The 16,947-nt window shown below is 37.7% G+C and overlaps 1 protein-coding gene across 3 annotated transcripts in view; it reads left to right on the top strand.

Moving 5' to 3' along the window:
* The window catches only part of LOC128018804 (zinc finger protein GLIS1-like), a 72,770-nt gene that overhangs the window by 17,540 nt on the left and 38,283 nt on the right, over positions 1 to 16,947 (top strand). For 2 of the 3 annotated variants that reach the window (XM_052604571.1, XM_052604570.1), the window contains exons 3-4: positions 6,805 to 6,994; positions 9,168 to 10,398. In XM_052604571.1, the coding sequence (XP_052460531.1) occupies positions 6,805 to 6,994; positions 9,168 to 10,398 (1,421 nt within the window). The remainder of the gene's footprint in view (positions 1 to 6,804; positions 6,995 to 9,167; positions 10,399 to 16,947) is intronic. The other variant, XM_052604572.1, reaches the window with a different exon arrangement.

Genomic DNA, 16,947 nt, shown 5'->3' with positions numbered 1-16,947 from the left:
TTTACTGATTTATTTTATTGTAACTTTATAGATGTCATTATTACACAGAAAATTATGACATGAGTAATTATTTTAGTATTTCAAGTAAATGTACTTTTAGTAGTTTTCCATAATTTAATCAAGTTTTTTCCCCCTGCCGTTTCATGGCCAGGCACCTGTTTTAGGGAACCTTTCCCCAGACTTTGTTATTTTTCATTTTGTTGTACCCTCAGGTTTTCAATCAAACCTTCATAACTAAGCAAACACATAAGTTCCGGGTCTGTGTGGAGACACAAGTAAAGACATGAGATATGAGATTTTAACATGGAAAAGGCCCTCATCCATAATATGCAACATCTGCACAGGACACTGCAGTCGTGTTAAAGAGCGCAAGAGAATCCAGTATAAGCCCACTGCTCAGGAGTCTGCTGACCTAGTATCTGAAAGAAAAAAAGAGAAATGGAGGAGACCATTGAGGGAAAACAAAAAGATAGTAAGAGAAGCAGAGAAATACAATCTCAAACAGAAACTAGATTTTTTTAATATTTCTGAAGAAAATGTGAACGCCTTTGTTAAGATCTTTGGCATTATAATATATATTTGTAGGTGGTTGTAGGGTGTTGCTATGTTCTAGGTAGGGTGGAATCAAGTAATCGATTAGATCAATAATAAAAAACAAATGTAATAGTTGATTAATTTATATCTATTTACAAAACACACTTTTATAGAAAACACAGAAAAAAAGCATGATCCAGGCTTTTTTGAAAAGCTGTTTTGTGTCTTGTATTCACATATACTGTCAATATTTACGTATATGTCATATAAATGCTCATTCTGACAGCACGCAAGTTGCAGTTAAATTTTACACACAAAGCTAGCCTGTCTATTTTCTAAATGTTTATTATAAATTTTGTTGTGAAAAATTCATCTGTCCATGTTTCATGTTCATGATAACATGTTCATGCACGAAGATCGAATGGAAGTCATGGAGCTACATAGAAAGTCAAGGTGCAATAATGTTAACTAAAATATTTATTTTGATTTAAATAATGTTTTTTTTTTTTCATTTGGAAGTCAAATTTAGCTTTGAAATGGACAATATACAGTATAATTGAAATGACTAAACATTCATAGATTTAAGTTCCATGGAGAATTTATATATATATATATATATATATATATATATATATATATATATATATATATATATATATATATATATATATATATATATAAATATATATATATATATAAATATATATATATATTATTGTATTTTTTTTTATTTTATTTTATTTTTTTTTTACTGATTTTTCAAAGATTGTTTTTGGAGGTTGCAATGTGGGTTGTTCCCTTAGCCGTTATGTTATAAGATGTAAGTCTATTTTTTTTTTTTTTTTTATGGTCCTCCAGGTAAAACTTTGTTAGATTCCTTAGAAAAGTAGTAGATCTTCTTTTCCATGATTTGCGGTATCACAGATGTCAATGTTTAAGCATGAGCACTAGTAATAGTTATGCCCACCTTAGCTAGTCCCATAAGGAGTTAATAAGGCAGAAAAAGATCAGCGAATGTAAGAGGAACAGTGCGTCAGTGAGTTCTGATCATTATTAACTGTTTAAGTGTGGACGCTATGATTTATGATGCTAAAGTGGCCTGAGTAGAAATGTCACAGCACATTTCCAGACGCATATATCTTGTGGTTTTGGCAGCTTGTTGTTCTTTAGGTTTACATGTTTGATGTGCATTAAAGTTGATACACACATATGTGCACTGGCACACATGCGCATATGCACAGCTCTCTCCCATCCTCTCTCTGAAGCCCCATCTTGTTCTGTTGTATTCCTGCATCTTCAGACATCTGCTTTCCATTGTCAGCATCTCTGAAGACTTGAAAACATTAAATGCTGGCACAAGCTCGGTCTCACTCCAGCACTTAATGGTGCACTTAGGTGACTTGAAAGGCAGGAGGCGAGAATTGTAGAAAATGAAGTGTCACCGAAAGAAATAAAAAAAAAATCACCTAAGATTACCACCAATTACATTTAATAATGGCCTGCCCATCTGCTGATCAGATGCAGGGAGTCCCCATGGTCCAGCGGTGGGGTTATGGGGTAGGGGGGTTGCACTTTGTCTCCTTCTGTATGTTACTGTAAAACAGTGATTCTTAACTGGTTTAGCTTGATGATTCAAACTTTTTGACATTATGTGAGGGCTAGTAATGAAACTGTTAATCAAACAAAATATCAACAACAACAAAAAAATACAAACACTAAAAACAGTAATATTGTGAAATGTTATTACAATTTAACAATAATTTTAATATATATATTTTATTTTTATGTATTTTAAAATGTAATTTGTTCCTGTGATGGCAAATCTGAAGCACTCCAGTCTTCAGTGTCAATTGAGCCTTCAGAAATTCTAATATGCTGATTTGGTGCTCAAGAAACATTTCTTATTATTATCAATCATATTACTGAAAACAAAATTAATTTGGAAACCATTATACATTTGTTCAGGATTCTTTGATGAATAGGAGTTTAAAAGAACAGAATTTATTTGAAATAGTAATGTTTTAAAACAGACATTATACATGTCTTTACTTTCACATTTATAAAACACTAACAATTAATTTTAAATAAGACAAAGTATACTATAATGGTACCAATTAAGCATATACAGCCAAGTGCTTAAAGTATACAAAATATACTTTAAGTTGTTCCACTTTAGCACATAAAAGTACACTAAATACACTTCAAGTTGAGCTTTTTCTTTTACAATTTAATCACAATTAAAATATATTTAGTACAAAATTAGTTCTTCCAAAATAGCATGCTTCAAGTTAACTAATCATGAACACACTTGAAGTATAATGATGATTAGTGTGTCCACAAGTACACAAAAGTATGCTAAATTTTAGTACACATTTAGCACATTTATTTTCAGCTGGGTGCCCTGTGGCATTATAGGTGTGACAATCATATTCTATTACCTTTACTTGATAAAACAACACTGTTTGAGGTGTTTAAAATATGCTAAATAATCAACATGACAAAGTGACAATTTAATAAATGTATTAAGTTATTAATTTCCCCAGTTGTATTTTTATTGTGCCCATACTGTATTAGTATATAACCAAATAATGTGGAGCTTGATTAGAAGCAGAGACTTTGACTTAACAACAAAATATATGGGAAATGTGTTCTTTTTATAAGTTTATAAGTCTGTATTAGATATAGCATGGAAGCATTTGCCATATAAAACAGCTTTGTTATTTGCTCAGAGTCGAAAAGACTTGTAATTTTGTACATGTGAAAACTAGGATGACAATGGAAGTGTTTTTCTCACTACAGTTCGGTTCTTCTCTGTGATTGTATTCTAGTGTTTTTGTGAATGAAGCCAGAATATCAGTCTGGTCTCCATCACAGAGCTCTGTGTTGCCCTCAGGTGTTATTGGCTCCACACAGCAGTGATCTCACACCAAAGATTGTCATTCCTTAATAGCTTCTTTAATAGCTTCTGAATGCTTGCAAACCTGCTCCCTCCTTTGCCCCTTACATACATTTGGTCAAGGATCAGAGATCTTTTACATACACCATAATGACAAAGTGCAAAAACAGATAATGCAGTACTTGATGTTGTCATGATGCGACAAGCTTTGCACATCTGCATTTGGCAATTATCTGCCATTATTCTCTTCATCTCTCAAGCTCTGTCAGTTTTGATGGGGGCTGGCAGACATTTTCAGGTTTCTCCAGAAATATTTGATTGGGATCAAACTCAGGCTGTGGCTGGGCAACTCAAGGACGTTCACAGAGTTGTCTATAAGACTCTCATGCTGTGTGCAGATGCCAAGTCCTGTTGGAAAATTAAATCTGCATCTCCATAAAGTTGGTCACCAGCAGGAAGCATGAAGTGCTCTAAAACTTCCTGGTATACAGCTGCGTTGACCTTGGACCTCAGAAAACGCAGTGGACCAACACCAACAGATCAAGCAACGTATATTGTGTGCCTCTCCTCTCTTCCTCCAGACTCTGGGACCCTGATATCCAAAGGAAATGCAAAATTTACTTTCATCAGAGAACATAACTTTGGACCACTCAGCATCTCTCCACTTCTTTTTGAAGCAAGACGCTTCTGATGCTGTCTGTTGTTCAAGAGTGGCTTGACACAAGGAATGCGACAGCTGAAACCCATGTCTTGCATACATCTGTGAGTAGTGGTTCTTGAAGCACTGACTCCAGCTGCAGTCCACTCTTTATGAATCTCCCCCACATTTTTTAATAGGTTTTGTTTCACAATCCTCTCCAGGGTGCGGTTAACCCTATTGCTTGCACACTATTTTCTACCACATCTTTTCCGTCCCTTCGCCTCTCTATTAATGTGCTTGGACACAGAGCTCTGTGAACAGCCAGCCTCTTTTGCCATGACCTTTTGTGTCTTGCCCTCCTTGTGCAAGGTGTCAATGGTCGTCTTTTGGACAACTGTCAAGTCAGCCGTCTTCCCCATGATTGTGTAGCCTATACAGAACTAGACTGAGAGACCATTTAATTTTCTGAGATACTGAATTTGGGATTTTCCATATTTGACAGTTATAAACATCAAAATTAGAAGAAATAAACATTTGAAATATATCAGTCTGTGTGTAATAAATGAATATAATATACAAGTTTCACTTTTTGAATGGAATTAGTGAAATAATATAAACATTTAATGATATTCTAATTATATGACAAGCACCTGTGTGTGTGTGTGTGTGTGTGTGTGTGTGTGTGTGTGTGTGTGTGTGTGTGTGTTTGTGTGTGTGTGTGTATATAACATTTTTGAAAAAGGACATTTATTATTGTGGCAGATGCAGTTTTGATTCTGGTCTCCCAATAATTTCCTTTCTACTGTCTTTATCAAAGAAAAGTGTATTAAACCCCTTAAACGATACTTCAGAATACAAGAAAACATAAGTTCAGTCATGCATCTGATGATAGTAGGCTGTGGGTTCCATTACTGCCTAAGCAATCAAATCTCTCTATTTCTTTTTTTCTCTCCTTTTCTCTTTGTCCCAGCTTTCACAACTGGTTCTTTCACAGACACCTACCTTCTGACCAAAACCAAGTGCAATACCCAAAAGTGAAAAACCATTGAAAATTCAATATAAATCCAATCTAACATTCTGTCCAAGTTTCCAAACATGGAGGAGCTTCTCTTATGTAGCCTTGCCATAACTAATTCTCTTAATGTAGCAAAGGATCATACCTTTAAATGTCTCCCATAATTCTCTCTGTATAGAACAAAGCTTTTAACACAAACTCGGATCTGAATTGATGTAACTTGGCAGAACATTTTTGGAGTTGGACAATAATACATTAAAAGAAGCATATGGAGTGTAAAGTATTCTGATACTGAGCCATTTGCCTCATCTTCTGCAGATTGGATGTGCACATTTCTGTGTTGCACAAGAGTGTTGATTGGGGACAATCACCTTCACCAAAGGCATGCCATCTGCTATTCATGTCTGTTTTTACAGTTGTTATCAAAAGTGCATCGAAGGTTCTATTGTTATTTTGAAAAAGCGTATTTGTGTCTTCTGTTCCTCACAGTTGCTTAAATAGCTCTTTGGGTAGGTTAAAGGGTCTTACAGAAAACCTGTTTTCACAAGCTGTCTCTCATGGCAAGAATCGCATCCCAGATATGATATTGAGCTATTTCTGAAAATCTGTAAAACAGATTTGTATCAAAAATTCCTGTGGTTTCTGTCTATATTCTCTCTGCACCTCACATCAGCAGTATAGTTTACTTGACTTTGTGGCATTTGAAGACGTCTTGTGAAACCGATTATCAGTGTCATACAACGGAAACAAGCCTAAAATAAGTTTAATACATATCATTTCTATTTAAAATTAGCTCAAAGCATAGTAGGGACACATGCTAAGGGACACAAGGAAAGGAGGAAGTAATTAAAAGAATATTATTTTTAGTGTGAAACAAAGTATTCCAAAGTAATTGACAAACCTTTCAGATCTTGAAGCAAGAAAACCCTGGCTTTAGCTCAGCGAGCACTGATACACAAACACAGATTGACATTCCAACTGTGATATTTCCAAGCCAAGAAAAAATGATCCAAGATTTAATAAACAGCCATTATTGTTTTTTGAAAACTAGAACGTATGTGAAAAAGTATGTTTCTTCTGTTTATTGAGTTGAGTGGATCCAGCATGTACTTTACAGGACCTGTGTGTCTTGTGGCCTTCTCCTCCATGGTTTTTTTTCTCTTTCCCTTATTCTTGCCTCTCAACACTCTATTCCCTTTGTTTCCCTCACAATTTTTTCTTTTATTTATTTTTTGCTTTAACGCAATTACTTGTCACCTTCTCATTTTGTGTACTTGGAAACAATATCTTACAGAATATCCTTTGTCTCTGGTTTGGCTTTAACCACATGTTTTGATGCCGACTCCATTGGGTGTTGCATTATTAATGTCATCATTGTGAGCAAATTACATTTCAGAAATCGAGTTAGTAAAAAACTTGAAAGATGCGGTCACCCACACTGGACTCAAAAAGAGTGTCCGCTTTCCTTCTGGAAATATTTTCAAACACTATGAAACCATATTTATCTTTATTTTGATTACATATGCTACACTTAGTTTAAAAGTTCTCCTGAGACTGTGTCTCACTTACCAAATAAACATGAAATATTGATTTGAGTCAGAAATATTGGCCAAGTATAGTATAGTATAGTATTCCAGAAAGCTCTGCAATTAGTTTAAAAGATGGTTTAAAAATCTTTAAATGCTAATATATATCTATTGTATTTTCCACCTGTTTTAGTGAATGGAGGATGTATCTCATTCTGTTCAGAGAAGGAGAGCACTCCTGAGCTAACAGCAGAAGAAGGAACCTTGCTCCGCTGTGGACAGAACCTGCCAGTTCAGCCTGGAGCCCAGTACCACCACAATAGCCATTGTGAAGACCCCACAAAGAACCTTCACCTGCAGGAAAGCCCCCACCGAGACGCCAGGTAAGACTCCCAGCACAACCCTTGGACTGATCAAGAAGAGTTGCTCCCTGAGAACTTACTTTTATGTCTGAAAAAGTAACTGAATGTGCTATTTAAAATGTTGTTTAAATATATTTTGACTTGGAAATAAGCAAATAATCTACTAAAAATCTGATCTAAACAAAACTGTGAAAGATCTTTAATTATTATTAAATATATTATTAATATATTATAATTTATTCTTAAATAATTATTATAACTTGTGCATAGTCTAATTAACATGCATGAGTGAAGCATTCTTATTTTGTGACATCACAACCAGCAACTTCCTTCTACTTACTTACACTATTGTTCAAAAGCTTGGGATCAGTAAGATTTATTTATTTAAATAAATAAGTACTTTTATTAAGTGAGTCTGCATTAAATTGATCAAAAGTGACAGTAAAGATACAGATTTCTATTTCAAATAAATACTGTTCTTTTGAACTTTTTTTTTCATCAAAGGATCCTGAAAAAAGGGCCAATATCATAGTTTTAGCATATTAAAATGATTTCAGAAGGATCATGTGATACTGAAGACTAATGGCTGCTGAAGATTCAGCTTTGCCATTACTGTAATAAAATACATTGAAAAATACATTAAAATAGAAAATAGTTATTTTTAAGTATTTCACAGTTTCAAATATTTAATTATTTTTGATCAAATAAAGGCAACGGAATCTTTCCGATACTTACCTTCTAAATTGTAGATTAGTACCATTATTAATGAAAAGTCAAACAAGTATTTGCTTTTGATTTTTGCTTTTTGTCCTCTGAGATGTCCAGGATTAGCAGTTCATGTGTATGACAGAAAAGGATACCTATTAAACATATTGTTCAAAATATAAAATTTAATTCTAGGATCTAGTAAAATGCATGTAAAGCATTTAAGATTGCAATTTTAGTCCTGCTAATCACATAAAGAATTTAAACACATATCTACAAAGAAAATAATGTTGGTTGTTTTAGAACTCAATGTAGTGCAGAACAAGTCAACCAAGCTAGTCAAACACTGCAGTACTGATGGCGCTTCTTGGCTGTGTTTGTTTCTTAAACAGCTAGGAAGAGACACTACCGTCGGTTTCTTTTGGCTTCTGTGTAGCCACAGTGCAGTTGAAACCCATCGTTTCAGCAAGGGATGCTATCCAAAGTGCTTTCACTCAAACATGCCATCCAACTCTCCTAATACTGTCGCTGAATGTCACTTCTTCAGCCAAACAGGAAGTGGTGAGCCTGAATGGAGCGACTCATGACAAACTTGAGGCTTCAGCTCAGCCAGTGCACTAGCATTAGTGGTTTCCCGCACCAAGTGAAAAGGGGACTGAGACAAAATCATTCATAGACTGCTGGGACAGAGGGCCCTTCTCACATCATTCCGGAGCTTTGCGCTCAAATCCATAATGAGCAAACTGACAGGAATTATTATGTGGAAGATCACAGCGACGCACTGGGAAATATGATCCCATTCAAGGGGGGGAAATATTCCTACTATAATGGGGAGTATTGTAAACAGAGCATTTAGAGGCCCACCATTATTTCACCAACCACCAGGTGACTTCTATTTAGCTCACATGTAGGCTTCGGTTAACTCCTATTGTGTCATCAAAGCCTGTCATACGTCGAGTATGACAGCCTGCCTGTATTCATCTCTCTCTCTTCTTATTTTTAAATACCCATTCATAACTATAGTTCAGGCCAAATTTCCTGCATCATTTATTCATTGAATTGCTTGGGAGCGTTTGTGGTGGATATAACCAGCGTTTAAAATAGACCATAGTGGAAACCCATCCAATGGCTGTTTCCTGAGAGAGAGAGAGAGTGGAACTTAAAAAGTAGCTTCGGATTAGCACAAACCAAACATTAGAACCAAATAAGATTCTGTAAGGGTTTGCAAAAATGAATTTCCAATCGTGCCCGCTTCTGGTCAAACATTGTCAGTGTTAAGAGAGACGTTTGAGAGTACAGGTTTGCCAGAACTAGAACACAGAGCTTGTTTGTTCCAGTTGTGTCTGACAGTGCAGAATTGGCAGCACTTTGAGAAGCCCTGGCCTTTATCTTTCAACAGGCCAGGCTGCTAATAGCGTAGATATTCTTTCTGCTCCATTCTGCCCAAATGCTCCTCATATTCCTCTGGGTGTGTTTCATTCTCCCACAGGTCTGCTGGCTTTCAGACAGATGTCAGCTCGTCGTCTCTGTCCGGTGGCATCAATGGGTGTCATGCGTTGCTGTCTTACCCCATCAAACAGGAGGGCTACAAGCTGGGTTCAGTCCTGGGTGACTTTTCAGGAGGGATGGGTGCAGGTCGCAGGGAACTGGACCGTCCAAGCAGTGGTGGTGGCGACAGCAGTGGCGGTGGCGAAGGTAACTTAGCAACAGTTCTGTCGTTGTCGGCAATGGCGGTGACTGTATGTCCATTTAATAATGAAGATGGCTCCTCCCCGCTGGCTTTGTCCCCGAGCTCGCGTCACTCAGCAAGGCCGAATGCGAGCGGACTGAAGAGACGCTGTCTCTCGGTGGCCTCCCAGTCAGCCTCAGAGGGAATCGATATTGCCACAAACATCTGCTCCTCCCAGATGTCCTGCGTTATCGGCCTGTGCACCAATTCGTCGTCGCCTGCCTCCACCACGTTCTCCCACAAGCCTCTCCCCACACCCAGCCCTCAGCTGCCTTCACCTTCCACCTCGTCCTGCCTCCTACCCCTCTCCTCTTCATCCTCTTCCTCCACGGTGTCGTCGGTGGAGCATTGTGAGGACTTAGGCTCCATGCAGTTGGGGCCCGGCGTGGGTAGCTGCGACAGGCTTGGACTTCTCATACAGCCTGGCATGGTGCTGGACAGCTGTACGCCAACACTGAAACAGGAACCGGTGGATGAGTTCTCTCCAAATGAGGAGGAGCTCTTTCAGCATCACTATCACCATCTGACCAGCCGCGGAAGCCACTGCGGTGGGCATTCCCACCAGCACCACCACCATCATCATCACCAAACAGGCCCCCCACGGCCACCCATGCCCCCTCCCTACCACCTGCACCAGTACATGGGCTCCGGCCCAGGAGCTCTACTGAATCCTCAAAGCCAGCAGCAGTCTCCACCCTCAGCTCTGCTGGCACAACCCAAACCCACAGGCCTGGTCGAACAGCAGGTGGGTGATAGGGAGGATGTATTTAGCGATAAGCAGGTATGCCGATGGATTGATTGCAGCGCAGCATATGAGCAGCAGGAGGAGCTTGTTAGGCATATTGAGAAGGTCCACATCGACCAGCGCAAGGGCGAGGACTTCACCTGCTTTTGGGCTGGATGTGTCCGGCGCTACAAACCCTTCAACGCTCGCTACAAGTTGCTCATCCACATGAGGGTTCACTCTGGAGAGAAACCTAACAAATGCATGGTGAGTATCTACCCTTTTTAGCTGTCTGTCAAAAGTGCACAGTTTCCAGCGGTTCCCCATAATGAAATTCATAGCGGTGATTATAGCTGGCAGCTGAAATGGCCTTGAAAATGCAGAAGCAGTATTTCGGAGTGAATTGTTTTTGTTGGAATCCTCGTTGACTTTAATTTGAGTGGAAAGTGTGAGAAACCAAATGCCGGTATAATTATTTTTAATTAAGCAGGTCAGTTTTAAAATCTATTTTTAAGTATGAATTATCAACAGAGGACAAATAACTCTTTCATTAGGCTTTATTAAACCAAATTTCTTTCAAAATGCCCCATAAAAGTTTTTTTTTACAAATCCATTATTTTTTAACTTGTGTTATGTCGGTTTTATTCAAGGAATATATTTGGATGTTTACCACAAGCTTCATTTTTTTTTTTTTTACCGCTTTCATGGAACCACCTACATGTATGCCTATTTTCCTCAGCATTTTTTTTCCCACAACCCTATCACATGGCATGAGAAACTATGATTTCAACTGAAAGTACTGCTTGCTTTTCCACTGACGGTTTGGGTATTTAATTGGACCTGTAGTCTAGCTGTACAAATAGTGTTTTGGTGAAACCCAAGAAATCCAGGTAAAACTCTCAGATTCCACAAGTCAACACACTAATCAATGTCAAAGTGCCTTTTCTAACATTTTCAGCTCAAGTGGAAAAATGGCCCCAGCCCCACCAATGCGTAAGTCCAAATACACAATTAGTCCACAATTTGTGTAGGGTCAAACTCTGTTTATTTTCTTAAGATCTCTTTCTCTCTGTCTGTCTTTCTGTCTTTTCCTTAAAAAAAAATATGAAATGAATGAGTTCTAAAAAAAATCCCTCTACACATCTGTTTAACCTAACCAAACAATTCATGCACTTGATCCCTTTAAATAGGAGGTTTAAACATTTAGCCGTCCCACAAGTATCAAGCGAATTGGCTCTTTATCCAAAGCAAACACTTGAAAAAATGTTGTAGTCTGTGAGAATGGAGCCGCAGAGGAGATGATCAGCAAAATTCCCCAATATTGCTCAACACGAGAATGTTGTATTTCTTGTCCAATATATTCAATTTCATATACAATATTCTGTCCAAAAATCCTTTTATTTTACAGATGCTTTAATAGCTTGTTTTGAAGTCAGCCTATTCCTCTAAATCTCGGGATACCTTTTTGTATCCAAATTATCTGTTTAGTCTTGTCAATAGGAGACAGCTGCACACTAATATGGGGAGTATGTTACAAGGGTAGCATTAATTCGGTTGAGGTTATTAATGACAAGTTATGTTTATTCTCGAGAAAATGTTGGTTTACTCTGATCTGACAGCAGCTGGACTGACAGATGTAATTAGATCATGTAAATTCCTTCAAATCCATTCATTTCCAGCATTGCTGCGCACTCTGCAGCATAAACTTAGTTGTTCTAGAAATAATTCTCGTGACTCATTATTTTTGTTGTTGTATATAAGCATTTGAATATTATCGTTTTTTCGTTTGTTTTTAAATAGCATAATCTCTCTTTTTCTCACTTCTGTTCTTACTCTCAAAACTCTGCCCAGAGTAGCTATGTTGCAAGAGCCCTGGTGTCACAACCTGTCAGAACAAACAAACACTCATTTTTATTTGTGACGATGCTAAGCAGATGCTAAGACAGGAACAAACCCATGTATTGTTGTAAATAGCTGAACATTGTCTCTGGATGTAGTGAGAGCCTCTCACTGAGTCAACTCTGTTCCTGTTCGGTCTCTGTTTTCAGGCAGTCCATTGGCCTGGGCTAGAATTGCATTAACATTATAATTTTTTGTGTTTTGTGTTTCAATAATTGCAACTTAGTGCCTTCTAGGGCTGTCAATTTTAGTTTGAAAATCGATTGCACAATCGATCGGACCAACCAAAAAAAGTTTCGAAAATTAAAATAGGGAATCGATTTTAACCAAATATGTACACTATTTATTTTAAAATAGTTAAACAATAAAAAAATATAGATGTAACAAAACTCACAAACAAGCAGAAAAAGAAAATAAAGAATTCTGAAAGTGCAGAAAGCCTTGCAAAAGCTAGACAGAAAATACCAGCAATTTACACGCCTATAAGACCCAGTGACGTCGAAAGTGACCTCTCTGCGTTCACACCAAACGCGAATATAGCATCTGGCGCAAATGATTTCAATGTTAAGTCAATTTAAAGATGCGTTTACGCGCGTCTGGAGGTCTCGCGGTGCGGTAGACGCCTCATTCGCGCATCTAGTTACAGTAGATTCTGAGTTATGAAAAGGACAATTCCAAGCTGACAGGGACCAGCTTTTGTGGTGGAAAATTGGCAGTAATACCCCCACCTTGCGCAGCTGTACCTGAGTGTCCCTGGGACATCAGCACGGTCGGAGCGCATCTTCTTTTTGAACAGTTGTTTGAAATGGATTTAATCATTATTTAAAATAATCTTAGGGATTTTTGAATTGCCTAAATCATAAATGCAGCCGGGTTGAAGCCTGCAGTGATGTTTTTCTTTTGTTATGGCAGCCGTCACCTCTGCATATATATATATGTATATATATATTTTCGAGAATGTTGCACTCCTGTTGCTGTTTGTTATTCTGCACGAAACTTCATGCCAATAAATAAGAAATATTGCTGACTTGTGCGTTTCCAGCACTCTCTTTACGTTCGTCCGTTATTTCACGTTGAAAAAGGAAACGTCTATTTTTTTTAGACATGGAAAATCGATTTTACAATCGATTCAGTGAACACTTATGTCTTAAAAATCGAAAATGATTTTTTCACAAAAGTGACAGCCCTAGTGCCTTCAAATATTAATTACTGTCATTTAAATTCATTTTTTAGGAAATAAAAAGAATATACGGTATGCTCAGGTTCTGATGTGTTTTCATTTTTTTCCCCCGAATCAGTGCCTTCCTGTGACCTCCGCAAGAAGGAGCTTTTGTCTGAAACATGTTGCATGTGGCCTTTGCACAATATACAAAGACATTGAGGTATTCAAGCTATTTGTGCAGAGGAAACCGATGAGACGTTTTGATTTAGAAGCAAATGCTTCAGAAAACCCAGCTAATCCCTTTATTATCTTTCCAACTGCAGATTCCTCAAAGAGTGCACGAGGCACAATTCCCCTGCATCCAAACATAACACTCTCTCATTCCACTCTCTGTCTCTCACTCCCTTGCTTTGTGTTCTCTCCCAGCTGTGCTGCATTTCATTTGTATCATGCAGTGCCTTGGCAGGAAAAAGTCATTATCATAAACGTAGGTTGGGGTACTGACTCTCTGCTTTGTCACCGTCCATACCTAGACATGGTTTTATGCCCCGGCACGTAAAAACACAGCTACATCTGCAATCACTGAGCTGGGCAGGCCTCTTAAAACTGCTTTGCGGAGTTTGAGAGCCTCTTTTCGGTTCACCCTTTCCAATTAAAAAGTGCCGCAGGCTGTTTTGTGGTAGTCGGACAGCAGAGGGAGAAGGCATCTAAAGGGAAACAACATAATCTCACTGCAATATCCTGTTGTGTTTCATGCCTAATTCAAGTGTTGGTTAAGTTTATTGCTTTTTTGCCCTTCTTGTCTGCATTAATATTAAAAATTTATCCAGCGACTGCTGCCCCGACACTGTCCCAGGGCTCTTGTACGTCAATGCTGTACTGGTTTCAACTCTGGATTTGTATTTCAGATCACCTATCCGAAGAACTCATGAAATTCATGTAAATATTCATCAAAGCGTATCTGTTGATAATACTCCTGTTACTTATCCAGCTGATCATGTTTGATGAGCATTACTGATTTGTTTCTTTATTGAATTTCCTCTGGAATGTATTGGTTTAATCTTATTTCGTTAATATCTTGGCTTTGGTTTAGCGTGCTAGCAGTCGATTTGGTGCCTGCTGTGACAGGTTAAGAATATGGGCTGTGCTGTTCTGTATTTTATGTGGTTAGTGTGTGCTTACTACTGTACTAAACGGTCACTGAGTTCTCATAGTCCTAATAACGCTCTGTATTAATTCCTCTGACCTTTTAGATTTTTACTACTTTGGCTTTTCCTGAGTCAACTGTGCTGACATTCATTCAGACATATGTCTGATGCAAAAATGTCTGTGTAAATCGTAAAATATTAAATAAACAATTTTCCTCACCTATGGTTTTATTTCATCAGGTATTGGAAGCCTTTTCAACATGTCATGCCATATTTTTTATATTTTCATTTATTATTGTTAATAAATTTATACCACTTTTTTAACATTTCTCATTTATGAAATATTCCGTTTACAAGATCGCATTTGTAGAGAGTGCAGTTTGAATATGTGACTTGATTTTTAATGGAGCAGTAAATGTTTCTGAGCAGTACACACCCATTTGCTTGCATTTCTCATCTTTGTCGTCGTCACCATCACCAGATAAATGGTCATTAAACATTTGCCACACAACTTTTAATTTTAATTTTTAAATTACATGTTGTACTATTAACAGATATTAGGATTTACTTCCTAAACCACACCATTTTTTTACCATACTTAAATGCGGAGCAATCCCTTAGGACGCATTCGTTTTAAAGTTTGAGCATACAGAGCTTTACTTGAAGAACAATTAGCTTACACAACCTGCTGGAAAAAAACAGAGATCGGGGAATTTCCTTTTTCCTTTTTGCTAGTGTGAAACCGGCAAATAAAGGTTTATTAGGCAGATTTTTGGACAGGCATTCAGAACTCCTTTGACAAAATGGCCTGTTTTGGAGTAAATGGAGGCTTTTGTAAATAATCAACACAGATGCTGGAGATGAAACGGCTAGTGCCATTAGCTAATTAAAACGCATGGCCTGTGCATGAGCTGACTTTTTACTTTGAATGCAGCGCCGAAACCCGAGCCATCTGAGTTCTGCCCCAGTAAAGGCAGAAAGTGGCGTTGATACTAATGTGGATGTACTAGAACGAGCTGCTGACATTACTGCCCTGTCGACTTCACTTAGCAACTGCCAGCTCTCTAAGCCCCATTATGCTAGCAGGTAGCGACAGTTACCTGCACTGAAGCAGTAGGACTCAAGGACCGTTTACTCTCTGTTTCCACTCCATTTGCCAAAGCTTTGCCTTCTGGGTGAATTGGGTTTAAACAGTGGCTCGGGGAGATTGTTCTGTTTGGGATATTTAATGAGAAGGTGGAGTGAATGATTCCAGCATGATCATTTTTCATATGAGTTTTCGGGAATGTCGTAAATCTCACTTGAATCCAAGTTTCCAGACGGTACTGCTGATGAATGCAAATGTTCAAAATAGTTTTTACAATTACGGCTCATAATTTGCAACCTTCAACTCTCAATGTTTCATTGAATCAAAGTTTAGGTTGAATTATATCTTTAATTTCACGATCAACAAATGTTCTTTTTTTTGCTTCCTGTCAGATCCAATCTGCAACTCGTTTGTCTTTCCGTCATGCTAATAGCTAGCAACGGAGACCATATGTGATACATATATTAGCATGATGAAACTGCTGGCATGAAATGTCTGAGGTTTGTTAGGAGACTAGTGTTTTGGCAATGGAATGAAAGGCCTGGGAATTGATGGATCGTGCTTGTTTTCCTTGTCAAATACACCAGGCCAAGTTCTTGTCGAGCCATAAAAGGTTTCCAGTCATTCTGTATAGTAATGCAATCCAGTCACTCCTCCTCCTCTCTCTATTCCTGTCTGACATTCTGCCACTTAAGCATTCTTAATAACTACTTAACCTATAATCATTGTCAAATATCTGGTAGCTCTTTTTTTTCCTGCTAAACACTTTATTTTTATGGGATGCATTCACTTCTGCCAATTCACCTGATGGCTGTAGGGCTTTAACTGTGCATTACCAGGATGATATATCCATACATGTTTTGTGCTAATTAGATTTGTCTGAAATGCTATATTTTGAGCAAGTCATTTCCTGACATTTAATTGTATACCTGAAATGTGAGAAGAGGCTGATGGCCACATTGTGTCATCTGTCCCGAACCCAAGTGCTTAATCAGATTGACCCTGTAAGTGGGGCATATCATCTGCTAATACACAGAGGGGACTAAATACAGCTAATGGTCAAAACTTCCTTAGGCTTTCTGAGCATTAGACCCTGCTTGATGCAGTACTTATACTACATACAAGCATGGCTTTCGACATGGGTGAATGGGCTTAATTTAGTCCCATCATCCTAACTATGAAAAAAGAAGTTTGTCTTTCTTGGGCATCTTATAATGGACTTTTCCAGCAGATTTGTGAAAGGTAATTTGAAACATTCTCCATTAACATAATATATGCACAAATAATGACTGAGTGAGAATTGCTCCTGTTAGTATCTAGATAAAAAGGTGGATTGTTGACTGATCTTTAATTTATTATTCTAGCTTATAAGATACATAAGAAAATGTATTGCACTTTTTGGTTTTATTTACTGCACAAAGTTGTGGAAACACTCAAGTTATTTAGTACTATTGTCCTTTTTTTCCAGTATAGTACTATAAATTTATAGTAGTGCCATATTGCTTTTATTATTCCATTTC

This window comes from Carassius gibelio, chromosome A8 (genome assembly GCF_023724105.1).
Source record: "Carassius gibelio isolate Cgi1373 ecotype wild population from Czech Republic chromosome A8, carGib1.2-hapl.c, whole genome shotgun sequence".
In the NCBI taxonomy this organism is placed as follows: domain Eukaryota; kingdom Metazoa; phylum Chordata; class Actinopteri; order Cypriniformes; family Cyprinidae; genus Carassius; species Carassius gibelio.
Note: the sequence above shows the minus strand (reverse complement) of the source record. Positions and strands in the feature narration are given on the sequence as shown.